We start from the raw sequence: 16,393 nt of genomic DNA on the forward strand, positions 1-16,393 counted from the left end.
CGTTATTTTTTGTGTATTTTTTTTTTTTTGTGTTTTTTTTTTTTTTTATTCGACTTTTTTGAAAAATATTTTTTTCATCTCTTGTCATGTGATTTGTGTATTGTCTTTTCCTTGCTATGTTTTGTGTTGTGATGTCATGAGATGAGCGAAGTCAATTTACTTTTGTTCTGTGATTTGTTGTGTTTTGTTTTGTGTCATGGACTAGAGCGTTGTTGTATCGTCTCTTTTCTTTTCTTTCTTTACTTAGGGTTGTTGTTTGGAAAAAATAATCAGAGCCCCAAGGTATGTTTTAATATCAAACATGTAATGCTCTACAAAACATTTTTTAAGTGTTTTCTACATTCCGATATGTAGGTTTTGCAAGGATTTTTTCCAATTTTGTATCATTTTTCTTCATGGTTAATGACAGTTAGTAAAATATGTCTGACAATTTTTTTACATTTGCGAATGTATGTGTAAAAAGCTAACGTCTTGGCCACCGTTCCAGAGTGCTAAGTCTATTACTTCAGAATTTTACGTGCATATAACTACAAAGTATTTTTCGAGGTGTGCTTTATATAGCCGCACAACTGCCGCTGATGAACTTGAACTGTTACAAAACTCGTGAAATGTTACGTATTGTTTGAAAAAAGTTTGGAGGCGATACATGCTATTTACTAATTTGCTATAGAATCAGGAACTAGAATTAGATTGCAGAATTTCTTTGTTTATTTTTTTCCATTACTATAGTCAGGGAATACATTTGCTAATAATTTTCAAGGAATCGAACCCCACCAGACACTTAGAATAGAAGAATAGAATAGAAGTTTCGGCGCTGAAGAAATAGGCCCATGGCCTGTTGCCGATTCTTGAACTTTTCGTGACTTGATTCACAAGGGATCCGGCCTTTGGAACCCGATCTTTCCATAACTGACGCTTGATTGAGATAGCTGCTGGACTTATTGCCTGCTCCGTAATTTGCTAGGCATTTTAAGACTGAACAAAGCTTCTGCATAGCTAGCTTCGTCTAGTCTGTTCTTGAAGGCGTTCATAATCGGAGCGTCAACGATGGAACGTCGAATCAACGTTTCATTAAATGTAATGCTGAATAAACGTTAATTAAGCGTTTTTTCAACGTCATTTGCCTGGTGGGTGATTCTTCGAATTGTGTTGGTAGATCATGAGGCAGGTCTCAGAAAGTAATTTCAACATATTAACGACGTTTACAATGCAACAACATTCATTTTCTAAAATATCATAAAACATTCGTTGTTAGCCGAAATAGTTCCAAAATTTTTATTCTTTGCCTTCAGAGTTTTTTATACGTAATGCTAACATTGTATTCAGTTCAGAAGCTCGGTCATATAGTGCGTATTGATAATAGTTTGAACGCATCAGCTGAAAGTTTTTTTTTCATATTCCTTTGAATTATTTCGTGTTCCATGCAACATGAAACATGTCTTGGATGCATATCAAGGCTGTATAGATTTCCTAACCCATTGAAAATGTTTTCATTCATCACATATGAAAAATCTTTTTACAGTTCTAAATTCATCATGGAAGACCTAAAAATTCATTGAAATGTGCAGCTTAATTGACGTAAGCAAAGGAATACATATTTCTCCATAGCCCTTTTATGACGCAAATTGACCAGTAAAGCATTGAATCAAAAGCCAAAAATTTGTAATAAAATACAAAAGACTAGATAAATGACATTCCAAAAAAATGACATTCCTAGATTAATGACGTCGAATTGTTCAGAAAATTGCTGTGAGTGCGCCCAACTGAAGGTAAAGTTCTTCAATAGTTTCATTGCAGCCGTTCGGTCCATTAAACAGATTGATGGCTTACACATGAATAGAAACCTTTGAGAACCATTGCAACTATTTCATCTCACTCAAGGTTGCGTCATACTCGAGCATAGTATAAAACCTGGTGGTTCTCCGATGGCAGACATCACAGTCTTCTCATCGTGGCCAATATGAAGTCCCTGCTTGTTGTGTGCACCTTGGTGGTGATGGCTGGAGCGCTGCCGGCACTGCTTGATGAGGCGAGTCTTTGAGAAATTGTTCCTTTGTGAATGCTGACTTGATTTATTTAAAATTACAAGTAGTTATTGATGACATTATTTGATGGAAACTACATTTTAGTGTTTGTGGTTCATTTTAATTTATTTAAACCACACGAACAATGTCCGATATTATTGTAAGCAATGATCGAGATTTCTTCATTTGGGCACTATATTGCAACTAACTGCAATTATATTTAATTTCACAGCGAAATTTCTCATTGTTGAGCGTGTTTAATTTGATAATATTTGTATCTATGAAACCCTGCAGATATCTCCTCTCATTCTTGAGATGAACATCCATTTACCTCCGCTTATCAAATGTACAACGATGTTTGACGACGTTCCGTTCTTATCTGCCTAGGTCCCCAAAGATGGAGAAGTCGCGGATGATTTGAACCACTTTGATGCCCGCAACCTCACCGACGACGAGCAGCTGGCTTTGGATCGCGAACTTATGGAGGTGAAAGTGGTATATAAATCATGCAGAGGCACATTTCACTCTTAATTATTCAATGCAAAAAAAAATAAAAACTTTACCAGTATAATATTTTCGGGTTCAGTGGCCTCTGTTTGTGAGAAATGTTTATAAGCTATTCTGAGATTTACAGACTGTTGATTACACTGCGTAACAAAATTAAAATCAATTTCTGTTGAGATACAATTTTTGCTGTTTTTGGAAGAATAGTGCATCCTGATTTCAAAACTGTTCTTAGTTTTCTTCTATCACGTTACGTTCGTTTTCCATGTGCCGATTCATTTTGTTACAAATGTGGTGGTTTTACCATATCTGTCAAATGACAAACATCAGTATCTTTGTCAGACGAGTATATTTTGCCTTTTTAAAATTGAAACTTGGTGATCCAAGATAAAGCATTGGCATCTCATAATGTGTGTGAAAGTGTGTTGAGGGCTTATGGAAGTGGAGCAAGGAAACACATGCTAAACTTCCATTTAATTTCCATTAAACTTCCAAAATAATGATTTGGCGCGAGCCCAAGATCATTCAAGTGATGGTTTTTGTACAATGAAAACATCAGGATATAACAAGAAAAACAAATTTATCCTTGTTTACCGTCAGCTACATACGTCCATTCAGCCAAAATACCCGTGTCACTTTTCAATGAATTTCCTTCTTTGGAAGAAGAGGAATACGGATCTTGTGCAGATGAAAGCAACTCTAACGTTGAGGATTTCGAAATTGAACATAATTCCCACGTAAGGAATTCGAGCAGCATGAGCTAAATAATTTGGTCCGAGATTTGGAACTACCCAAAAAAGCATCTTAGTTCTCAGCATCACGACTCAATGAGAAAAACTTGCTTGGAAAGGGAGCCAAAGTATCTTATTTTCGAACATGAGAAAAGGCACTTTTGCAATACTTTCAAAGTGATGGTGGATATGAGTTATGTCATAATGTAAGTGGTCTAATCGGAGAATTGGAAATTTCATACTATAACGCAGCGTTTATAGAAAGATCAGAGCGGAGCTTGACGTGTGTTCTCGACAATGGAAATTTATTTGGTTCGATTCCAATTGACCATGCATTCAGGTTGTTCGCGTGAAAAATATGCTGACGTAAAGAAATTCATTTTTGTGTTTGTGGGACAGCATAACTCGTGCACAACATTGGGTGTAGTCGAATATTCACCGCAAAGACTTGACCGACCAGAGACTGTTTCATGTATCTTGTGTCGAAAATTTCCTAGCCTGTCATCTGAAAAGTTAATGGCCTGTGCCTTTGATGGTCCACAAATTTGACAGCTTCTTGGAAATGAACATTTCTTAGTAACGATGACAGAAATTGAAAATAATAGTTGGTCAGCATTCAAAAACATTGTTAGACTTTCCTGGCAATACACGAGCATTAACTTACGCCAACATTGTCCAACAACTCTTGGAGAGCTTCCAAAAGCTAGGTTCAGCATGAGAATTAAATTTCATTTTTCACATAACAAACTTGTTAATTGGAGCTGGGAGCTCAATTAATTAAGATTTAAACAGCAGGTTTAGTTTCTAGTTATGCGTATTTATGACCCCTTATCGAGTTATTGACTCTTGCCTTGCCAAAAATTGATTTCAGTCAACACCAATGAGCCAAAAGTTGATGAGTTTTTATGGTGTTGGCTGAAATCACGATTACGTACGAATTCTCTGCACATAATCTCTGGATTACGGACGAAACTGGAACGACGTTTCTTTTCTGATCAACTAAATATATTTTTTCTAGTCAAGGATACATTTTTTCATGTTTAGGACGACTTTTTTATCGCAAGGATATATTTTTCAAGTCAAGGATATATATTTTTATGTCAATGAAATATTTTTCCGTGATATTCAGTGATAGATTTTTTAAGCCAAGAGTATATTTTTTTCAAGGTAAGTATATGATTTTTTGAGTTGTTAATAAATAAGTGAATGTCATATTTTTTATTACATTTTCTTATTTTTAAGTGTAAAGTGTTTTTTTTCATTTTTAAACGAAAAATATGCATTTGTGGTAAAGGGACCAAGGGTGGGCGCCTTGCTCCGAGCCCATGGGCCCATTGCCCCAGGGGTGGGGCAATGGGCCCATTTTGACACTTTTACAAAATAGTGTTTCATTAAAAATTGAATAAACATATAGGCGTCTAATTCACATCATATATTCCTCATTAGTTGTACCTTTAAACAAAACCAAGAACCACCTCGTACCAATTAGAACTTAATAAAAAATTTAGCTTAAAAAAGGGGTGGGGCGCGCTGCCCCATGTTACCCTACTGTGATGGCTGGCTATTGTTGAAGCACTAGTAAACGCTTTATTTGATACGTTTTACTACGTTTTTACTATATTCCCATTAATGTATTTTTTTACGATACTCTAAAATATCATGTAGTCTAAAAAATTGACGTGATGGATCAAATCTGAGGTTATTCTCAGATTCTGACGCCAAAAATTTGTGAAAACCAAGTGTCAGATCTAACTTAGCAAAAAATATGTTCCCAAAGTTATTGACTGCAGTCTTTGTAGCAACTAAGTTTCCTTTGCTTTATATTTTTCCACTTATGTTCTTCGAGTGACCATTTATGCACTCAGCTTTTCTGAGGTCAAAAATGTTATAGTTCATAAAGGTTTGATGCCATTTTGGCTTTTCATCTCGACTGGAACGCGAAGCTCACATTTTATTGAAAAAAATATAACTCAGTACTCACTGCAGTGAGTGACAGAGAGCGCATTTTCTCGTCGACGAAAACATGAAGTCACGGACGGACAGACAGACGGACGACGGACATGGTGAGCACAATTGTGCATTTTTTCCATAAATGAGGAAATGCGCTAAAAAGAGCATAAATTCAAATCATTGTACCTATTACATCTTAATCCGGATTTCCAGTCTACACGCCGCCTCCTAGAGAACCCAGACCTGTACCAAGGCGACATTCTGCTCACGGAGGAGCAGAAAAGAGCTCTTGAGGAGCGCAAAGTCATCGCCAACAGCGCCCTTTGGTGGCCAGCTGCTGCAGACGGCTACGTCTATGTCAACTATCGCTTCGCCACACGTAAGACTTGACTTTATAGAGATGACTACCACTTAAAAGCGGCGTACCGAGTCCAACAACCGTTATAATTTATCTTTTATGAAAATGATTTGAATCAGCCACATATGCCAACAGGCCATGACTCCTTTAGCTTTGCAAAAATGTCTGAGTACGCTGCCGTTCTTGAAAAAATGTCTGAGTCTGTGTCTTGAAATGTCTGAGTCTGCTGCCGATTCCACCACTCGTTATTATTTATTTTGCATGGTGAACCAGAATTAACTGACCCTTTTAATTTGTTAATAAATAAAAAACTAAGAACGTTATGAAGTTGAAACTTGTTTTATTTAAAAGAAGAACATTTTTATGGTAATATTGTATCCTAGTTTTTAGGATACAATAACTAACTAGGATACAATATTACATACAATATTTTAACTAATACATATTATTAATACATCATAAATATATTAACTAATACAATAATAAAATATTGTAATAGGATACAATATTTTAACTAGGATACAATATTACCATAAAAATGTTCTTCTTTTAAATAAAACAAGTTTCAACTTCATAACGTTGTTAGTTTTTTATTTATTAACAAATTAAAAGGGTCAGTTAATTCTGGTTCACCCTGTATAATATTTATTGGAATATTACTTAGAGAATAATACTTTTGAGAATATTACTTAGCTAATACGGAGATTTAACCATTAGAGATAGCGACGAGCATTGCTGATTAATTAGTATCACTTCACTAATGCATTATAGAGTTGCTGAACTAAATAGAACAAACCTAAAATCTCATTTTCAGCATGCTGGTTTAATAACTCTTCAACTGCTCACTGAAAGTGTAAAATATGTTATTTGATTTACAAATAATCTATGAAACATATCTTCAACGTTCCTCAAACTTCATTCCTGTTTCGATTATACCTGGAGAATCAATTAATAAATGATCTTAATGGGATGAATTTGCACTATAAAAATATGTACACACGAATATTCAAGTGTACATATATTCAAATTTTCAAATAAAAAACATGCTCACTCACAAATATTCAAACCATTTTGCATTAAGTTATGTTTGTTTAGTCAATCAACCGAACTAACTTCACTTAAGTTTGCGCGTTCAAATAAACGTTTATTGAAAAAAGTATTTCCTGATATGAATAGAAGTCTTCCTGTAATAAATGTTTCGGAAAATATTGCTCCATTTACAGTATTTTTATTATTATTTAGTAGGCTTTTTTTGTGAAGTGCGAGAATTGACTTTAGCTACAATGATTTACTTAGTTGGTATAATAATTTTTCGTATTTATTGTTAAATATATTCTGAAAAGATGTACTGAAAAGAAAGACAGAAGCTGGGATAATCGGTTAGAAATCTGGACAGGGTGGCCCAGTGTTTTTACAGTTCAGAGTACCAGGATTGGAGCAGAAAGGTGCGGGTTCGAGCCCAGCTTTGTGCACCAGTTTCTAGTCAAAATTGACAAGCAGTGAGTTGCGTGTTCTAATCAGCAACAAGCTGTGAATGTTCTGCAATTTTACGAATCAGCAACAGGCCTACGGCACAATAAATGCTGTAACCGCTAAATTAATATTATATTAAGCGATTAAGTTCATCACGAACTATTGAATGCTAGGGCGTATATATATAGCCTGGGAAAAATTCAGTCTTATTTGATCAGGTTGATTATATTTCCAATGTTGGCAGAATAGCACTCAGTGAAAACGTTAAAGTTGTATTGTACGTTCATAAGTTTAATTTGGATGAAATCTTTCATACAAAGTTTCCAGACGCTCCCCTTAACACGTGATAGTAATAAAACGTATAATAATAAAAGTTTATATCCAACTTAATTGAAATTATTCACATACTCTTCCAGCCACTATCGCCAAGACGTTGGTGCTGCAAGCAATCAACACGTGGCAGGCCGAAACATGCGTCAGGTTCACCGATATTCAAAGTGCGAACGGCAAACCTCATCTCGTCTTCCAGAACGACAACTCGGGCTGTAACAGCTTCGTCGGTAGACAATCTAATATGAATGGACAACCAGTAAATCTTGCGCCAGGTTGTTTGACTGAGGTAAGAGCGTATCATGTAGCCAAATGGGGGAGTGTCTTTTTTCAGTCATATAATTAGTTGGAGGAATTTCACTTTGTGGCCTTCTTTTTAGTACTATATAGTTTATTTTTGTAACCACATGTTTGTTTAGGGTAACTTATTTAGTATGCAAATGTTTTAGTCAAAAGTTTTTCCTGGTGTTGGCTTGGATCCCATATAAACATAAATAATTTTCATGGCATTTGACGGTCCAATGCATTTATTTACCTTGCATCATATATAATGATAATTGATAATTGTTTGGTTGCAGTTCTATTTGATCCATTCCCGCATGAAAATATGCCCAAATTTCACTATACACAATTTTTTTAATTTTACAGGTTAATACTCCTATTCATGAAATTGGTCATGCTTTGGGTTTCGAACATGAGCACAACCGCTCCGACCGAGACAACTTCGTTTACGTAGTGCTAGCCAACGTTCAGCCAGGCTTGGGTTACGCTTTCGACAAGGCAGTAACGAACAACTTCAACATCCCGTATGACTATTCATCGGTGATGCAATATTATTCAACGGTGAGTCGTGAATTGAAACTCTATAATGCATATGTACGAAGTGTTTGAATGAGTGTGTCGTAGTTTATTGAATCGTCCTTTTTTTGTGAGATCTTAATAAGAACATGAAAATCTCACTCCGGAAATTGTGGTAGTGGAGAATCGATCGACATTTTTCTTTGATAATCATCTGCCGCAAAACGTGTGTATTTGTCATATGAAATTTTATGAAGCATAAAAGGTATTAAAACTAATAAAATCAGCGAGCACACGACTAGCAGATTAATATTACCATGATTTATTATGTATGATAATTAACGTGATAAATCTTGCGACCCATTAGTATTATTAGTTTGATTTTACATTGTATTAATTAGTGAAATGTCAGTTTTATCCTTCATTTTGCATCCAAATCATGGAGATGGCATCACGGGGAAATAGAAATTTTATTCGCGTTTTAAATTTCGGAAAAAATGATTGTTTTTGAGCTATTTCATTTTTATGCTTAAACCTAACTTTGCGACACTCTGAGATTCCAACTCTAAAGATTCATGTCTCCATAGTATCAAGATACAGCTGATGTTGTGGATACCATCTCGAATATCCTCAGTTTGTTCTCAGTGACAGGGCTCCAACGGCATAAAGAAATAAAAAATTTTTGTGTGAAAAAACTGTGTACTTGCCCATCACTAGCAATTTTTTCATTTAATTGTTATGGCTGCAAGCAGAAATGCTTTCATTTCAAATTTTGCGGCGAAATTTCTATCAATTAACAAATAAAATGATTTCAAATGTAATATAGAGATTTCCTGATTTTTCAACATACTTTAAATTGATGTCATAAGATCTCATCGCTGGGTCATTACCAGACACTATTTTTGATTGCGCCCTTCAAAAATTTCTGCCTAACTGTCTTGACAAAAATTGGAAGCCCAAATATTTCTTTTTGATTAACACAGTTAGTTGTGCTTGAGATTTTAATTCGTGAATCCACCTCTCTTCAATAGTTCTTTCCAACAGGCTTTTTCCGTGAACAACAAAGAAACAATGGTTGCAAAGGAACCGTTTGGGCAACTTTTCTTGAATTTGAATACACTCAACAACTTTTCATTCATGGACAAGAGGATTGCTAACCTCCAGTACAAATGCATTGGTTAGTATTGCTCTAAAATAACTATTTCGCTCTCAATTCTCAGGTATCCTAACTAATAACTAATTAAAATCTTCGAAGCAGATTCATTCTTTCTGATAAGTGACACTTTATATTATTCACAAAAAGTTTTAATTTTTGAATATGCTTGAAAGTGGGGAACAATCAACTATGGAGGTAGTCGGTTCTGAACATCCCATTGTCGCCTTACATATCACGCGTTCCTGCGGTCTGTGACAGCACCTTAATTATTTCAAGGAGATATTAAAGCCGTTTGAATTTCTTGCGTATTTCCGTTTTGTTCTTTGTTAAAGCCTATAAAAAACCTGGAAAATTATCGCTTTTCTGATATTTCATCTCCATTGTTAATTGTGACGTTTTATACCCGGTGTCCCCAAAAAAAACTATATTCAAATTTGAATGGCTGTTACTCGAAAAGTAATAGAGTTTAAAAATTTTTGAAGGTCAGGATTTGTTTCCTATGTTTTTTTCCATCTCTCCGCCAAAAATCAGACAGATCGATATGTAACCATAAGTGTTTGATGAAACTTTCAGTGACATGTGCTAAAATCGTGCTTGCGCAAAGTTTTAGTAAGATCATTTTGCATAATCATTACATTGTCTTGACATGTTTTCTTTTTTTTATTTTTTTTATCTTTGGTGAGAGACAATCATGTCAATCTTTGGTGATATAAACATGGCAATCTTCGATGAGAGGCAATCATGGCAATCTTTGGTGAGACACAGTCATGGCAATCTTTGGTGAGACACAATCATGGCAATCTTTGGTGAGAGAAAATCATGGCAATCTTTGGTGCGAGACAATCATGGCAATCTTCGATGAGAGGCAATCATGACAATCTTTGGTGAGATACAATCATGACAATCTTTGGTGAGACACAGTCATGGCAATCTTTGGTGAGACACAATCTTGGCAATCTTTGGTGAGAGAAAATCATCAATTTCAAAACCAAAGATTGCCTCTCACCAAAGATTGCCTCTCACCAAAGATTTCCATGATTGTCTCTCACCAAAGATTGCCATGATTTTATCTCATCAAAGATTGTCATGATTGTGTCTCACCAAAGATTGCCATGACTGTGTCTCACCAAAGATTGTCATGATTGTCTCTCACCAAAGATTGTCATGATTGCCTCTCACCAAAGATTGACATGATTGTCTCTCACCAAAGATTGCCATGATTTTCTCTCACCAAAGATTGCCATGATTGTGTCTCACCAAAGATTGTCATGATTGCCTCTCACCTAAAATTATCATGATTGTCTCTCACCAAAGATTGTCATGATTGCCTCTCACCAAAGATTGCCATGTTTTTGTCTTACCAAAGATACAAAAAATAAAACAGCGGAAAGAAAACATGTCAAGACAACGTAATGATTATGCAAAATGATCTTACTGAAGCTTTGGGCAAGCACGATTTTAGCATATGTCACTGAAAGTTCTATCAAACGTTTATGGCTACATCGATCTGTCTGATTTTTGGTGGAGAGATGGAGAAAAACATAGGGAATAAACCCTGACCTTCCGAATTTTTTAACTCTATCACATTTCGAGTTACAGCCATTCAAAGTTGAATATCGTATTTTTTGGGACACACTGCATAGTGTTGTTCCCATTGTTGGATGTCTGATAACTTTTCTGATTATAAAGGTTCATGGATTTTTGCAGTATAATTACGTTATTATAATTAGAATTTTCAACAATAAAATCAAACCACATCATCCTGAAATTATTTATTAATTCAATTTTGGTGTTTGTAATAACATTTTGATGTTTGTACATAGCCTTAAACCTGAAGAAGTGCGGTGTGGCCGCTGATCCCTGCAAGAACTACGGCTACTTCGGAACCTCTTGCAAGTGCGTGTGTCCGCCTGGAACTTCTGGAACCAGCTGTGAAACTTTGAATCAACCATACCTCCGTAAGTATTTGTTAGGAAAGATTCACTGCATGTCGAAATAATACTTTAATGCAGTCATTCTTGTTATCCGGTATGTGGTTGTTGTAGTTAAAAAGTACGGGAAGTAATTCCATCTTTTCAACATGCAAGTTAAGTTTAGTTTATTCGGAGTTACCAGTACCTAAGAATCGTATAAAGTGACATAACAAATACTTCTAAATGCTCACACTTTTGAATGAAGTTTTACTGATGAAAATTGGTCATCATTTGCTCTCCTCAGAAGCCTTGGTTGCGGCGAAATATCCACGCAGTAAAACAATAGTAGCTGAGGGACGAGTCACTTCGACGGGCTATCCATCACCCATCGCCGCAAGTAGGTCCAAGTGACTAAAAATATAAAAGACATAACTGTACAAACTTATGGCAGAGTCATGAATGTATCAAATTTTCTTAGAGTCTGTCATAATGCTGAACAGCTGCCCATATTTCTTTTGAAACGTCGCTCCAGCAACTATTTGCTCACAAATGGATTGTATAAAGGAGAATGGCTTCGCTACAATCATCAAGTGTCCATGACCGGAGTCATGTATGAACGAATTAAAAATCGTAATACAAAGTATTATCACTTTTTTTATCTTAATGCTCTTGTTTTTTTCACATCAGAGGATGAGTACATCCAGCTGATAAAGGCACCGGCGTGCAAAAAAGTTCGACTGACTTTTACAGCCTTCAAATTGACCCAACGCGCGACCGATAAAACCTGCTATCCCCAACAGTTAACCATACGAAAAAATAACAATCTCGTCATCGCATCATCGTGAGTCCCTGATATTTTTTCCTTGAAATTGTATATTGCATAATGGTTTTTTTTATAAATGTTTAATTATCACCGTTGCTCTGCACAAGTGTCCTTTTCAATCAGCCTCCATAAAAAGGCAAATGTAATAGTTTTTCATTTGCCTTATGAGTATTTGTAAGAATGTTATCCGCACTACTGCGCGGAATAGTACCTGTTGTAAGGCCTAGCCAGTCAAGTTAGAGCACTTTGTCTCTGGTGTCCCTGTGAGGCTGACTGAGCTATTATAGGCTGCAGTACGCTATCCTCGGGTACGAGTGAATTTGGATTAGTGCTCTTCAAGAAGTGTCCATGAATTGTATTTTGGTTTATTGAATTATCTTTCTGTATTGTGCATTTCGACATGTATTTATTTGTGTCATTTATTTACCTCGGCAGGACAGAGCGAAGTCCCTCTTCTCTCTGTAGTCTCTCTGTAGTTTAATAGTCTAATGATGATCGCGATTCTAAACTGATGGATTTCTTGAATAAATATAAAATTTTTTTATCTATAAACTGAACCCGTCATCATCACAGTATTCCATCTCCATCGATTTATTCTATAAAGTTTTTTCAGCACGTTGACTTAGAAGTGGTAGATGTGAGTAACACGAGGTTTATTTCTCCAATAGATCGTGGTAAATATATATATCTCTTTTCAATTATTTCAATACTTTCTTTCAAAATAGATTTTACTTTACAATATATAGTTCTGATTTACAGGTATTAACACATTATACACACATATTATTCCGGTAGCATAATGCTCAGGACCAATGAAAAATCAACATAAATCCTCAATTTGTGTATTTCATAATAGTACAAAAAATGAGATAATAGTACAAGACGAAGCAATCGGAGTCGACGTGTTGAATCGATGTATTTGCCTATACACATCGGTTGGATAAGGAGTAATTAATTAATTAATGACCCCTTTTGGCGCTGTTTGGTCGCCTCCAGTCAACTTGACATCGGTGTTTGAGGACTGTAAATTTAGCTGTGCAAGAGTGTTGAAGCCCTCAGTTTGAGATACTTTATCAGTCATCATCAATTATGTGTTTGAAGACTGATTTATTCATGTGATTTACTACTATATTTCTACCCGACGACTTAACAATAACATCGATCGGGTTCCATACTATACTTACGATAAGTCGACGAATGTATTATTGAAAGACGAAATGAATCGTGTATTTTTCAGATACTGTGCCAGTGAAATCGCCCCCGGTCAAGTGATCGAAAGCGAGGGAACCACAATGGTTTTGCACTTCAAATCCTTTACAACTGCACCATCTCCAGGCTACTCCGCCACTATCACCTTCGTGCCCCAAGCATCTTGGTAATTGTTATGCTACATAATTTCTGTATGTTCATAATTATAAAGCTTCATGTACTTTTTAAGCATTTCATGATATATCGGGATGTTCTGATGGGATTGATGTAATATTTAAATGCTATAATAGGAAGGTTTATTGTGGAGTACGGGACTTGCGTCTTAAAATCCCAACTTGAACTAGGGAATTAGTTAAATTTATCATACGTGGAAGCAGGCTGTAAAAATTGCGGGTATGTCATGACATTAAATCATAATATACACGACTTTATATTTTAAAGACACATTTTTCTGGAGAGGAAATATTAAGAGCTTCAGAAGAAAATATATGTGGAAAAAAAGGGTTTGAACATTGAATTTTTAATAATGAGTTTATTTTAAACATTCATAAAATGAATGTTTTTATATTATGTAAAAATATATAGATAATATTTAAATTAATATTGTTATTCATATATAAATTAAATTTAGTGTAAATATAAATTTTCATAAATTTCTTAATGAATAGTGCGAGTTCAATTCTAAATTAAAAAGTATCGACCTGTTGTAATTCTGAAAAAATTTACGTGCTATAACTAACGATATCTTTTTTTTGCAGCACTGGCCGCTAGTAAATTCATGTGAATGCATCGGCATGCCGTATAACATTGGGCTCTGATGACATCTTACATAGGGAGGCGTGCACTGCCTGTTGTATGCCATCAAAAATAATTCACTCAACAAGCAAAAACTTGTTTCATTACCCAAATGATTTATCATTCGTCTACTTGGTTAAACATGCATGAGAACAATAATAATAAAAATAATAATAATAATAATATCGTTATACCGTAAAAGTAGAGCTTATTGTATTTTATTTTCTCGACAAGTTTTCTATATGAGAGAAAACAACGGAGGCGGATTCTCTGAAAGCATTCTCTCATTTAATTAACGTTGAATTATTCTTTCTTCGCTCAAATTGAACCCCTTATTTCCTTTGAAATTTAAGCAACCTCATTCTGGTTGATNCTGTCTCTTATACACATCTAGATGTGTATAAGAGACAGGAGTGACAGAGAGCGCATTTTCTCGTCGACGAAAACTTGAGGTCACGGACGGACGGACAGACAGACGGACAGACGGACGGACGGACGGGCATGGCGAGCACAATAGTGCATTTTTTTCATAAATGAGAAAATGCGCTAAAAATTGGCAAATATCCTAAAAAAAACTTCATTGAAAAAAGTGATCAAGGATTGAAAAAGTGATCAGTAGAAGGAATATTTATTAAGAGTAGCAATATGAGATACTCTTCGCATATTGCTAGTGTATAGTGGAAAATGGTACATCGTGGAAATAGTGGAAAATGATCAGCCGGGATTGAAAAAGTGATCAGTATAGAAGGAATATTTATTAAGAGTAGCAATATGCGATACTCTTCGCATCGAAAATTGCAACGAACGTCGCGGCCCAGACTTGCTTCGTGGATGCAGCTGCCGGTGGAGACCGCGTACAGTGTCTATGTGAGGGGTCCATCCACATTACTGTAATAGACTTTTTCTTCAATTCCGTCACTTTGCTCAGTGCTGGGTCTCCTGAATAAAATTATCGACCCTATTCTCCCACACTGAGCAGGTGAGCATATAAGCGTAGGGCAATATTTGTGTATATGTGTAGCTTAGGATAAAACTATATATGGATGTTGGCATTTATGTTGATAAAATTGAACTAAGTGAAGACAGATCAATATAGTTGCATGGATATTAATTTAGGCTTGTATCTTGAGCAGGTCAGATCATTAAGACTGAACCTTGTCCCACGAGTTCACTTATCCATTCATATTCTCTTACCTATTTATATTCACTTTGTACCATTATCAATTAAATTCCCTCGTATCCTGTCTACTTTAAGCCTGTAACGTTAACTGTAGTTTATAAATGCAACTTGCCTACTTGAATTTGATTTGCATACCCCCTAAATATAATTTTGAACCGACGTTCCCTGACAGTCTAAATAAAGGATGTTGAGCAAGGGGACATTTTAATGTTTCTGCAATTAGGGACGAATGGCCTTTATTTAAATATAGTTAATGAGTATAAAATGAAACCAATAAACAAATGCCGTCATCGTACTCAAGTAATCAGTTTCACAAGTTTTAATTTAAAATCTAGAAATTTTAATAAAATATGGGTACTGTGATAATGTTTATAATTTAAACAACTCAAGAAAATTATTTTGACAAAGCAAAATAAACAGAGTTTGGAAAGGCAAATATTCTATTCTATTCTATTCTATTCTATTCTATTCTATTCTATTCTATTCTATTCTATTCTATTCTATTCTATTCTATTCTATATGTTCAGCCAATAAGGCAATAAGTCCAGCAGCTATCTCAATCAATCGTCAATTACGAAAAGATCGGGTTCCAAAGGCCGGATCCCTTGTGAATCAAGTCACGAAAAGTTCAAGAATCGGCAACAGGCCATGGGCCTATTTCTTCAGTGCCGACACTTCTATTATATTCTATGAACAAGAATCGGCAACAGGCCATGGGCCTATTTCTTCAGTGCCGACACTTCTATTCTATTCTAATGAGACACAACACTTGCTGACGACCGTCATTTTGATGTGTTCGAACTGAATTTCACATACGGTATCAAAATCATAAATAAGTGAATTGCAAAAATGTGCAATTTTTTTCTATAAATTAAAGTGTTTTAAAGAATTATTTTCCGGCAAAAAAACTCTCGTGTCGTAAAAATATTGAACTTAACACTCAAAAAATATAAATAAAAAATATTTTATATATCGTACGTGACTTTCACTTCACACGAGACAAAAACAACTGCATTCGCGGCCGGAACTTGGCTGAGTATACGAGTTCTGCGTCGAAAGTTCATGTTTGACAAAGTATGATATGTGGTATAAGTTAAAAAGTTATTAATTTTAAGAACTTGTGAGTCCGCGAAACGAACACGGTGGCAT

General features: G+C 35.3%; 1 protein-coding gene across 1 annotated transcript; it reads left to right on the top strand.

Moving 5' to 3' along the window:
- The first annotated feature begins 1,950 nt into the window (after positions 1 to 1,950).
- Positions 1,951 to 14,164, top strand: LOC108668628 (protein SpAN). Its single transcript, XM_018155869.2, has 11 exons — positions 1,951 to 2,029; positions 2,412 to 2,510; positions 5,423 to 5,588; positions 7,457 to 7,659; positions 8,019 to 8,213; positions 9,213 to 9,345; positions 11,148 to 11,282; positions 11,542 to 11,634; positions 11,925 to 12,078; positions 13,298 to 13,435; positions 14,028 to 14,164. The coding sequence occupies exons 1-11, from the start codon at positions 1,961 to 1,963 to the stop codon at positions 14,038 to 14,040; spliced, it is 1,398 nt and encodes a 465-aa protein (XP_018011358.1). The 5' UTR covers positions 1,951 to 1,960; the 3' UTR covers positions 14,041 to 14,164.
- The last annotated feature ends 2,229 nt before the right edge of the window (positions 14,165 to 16,393 follow it).

This window comes from Hyalella azteca, unplaced genomic scaffold, assembly GCF_000764305.2.
Source record: "Hyalella azteca isolate HAZT.00-mixed unplaced genomic scaffold, Hazt_2.0.2 contig1536, whole genome shotgun sequence".
In the NCBI taxonomy this organism is placed as follows: Eukaryota; Metazoa; Arthropoda; class Malacostraca; order Amphipoda; family Hyalellidae; genus Hyalella; species Hyalella azteca.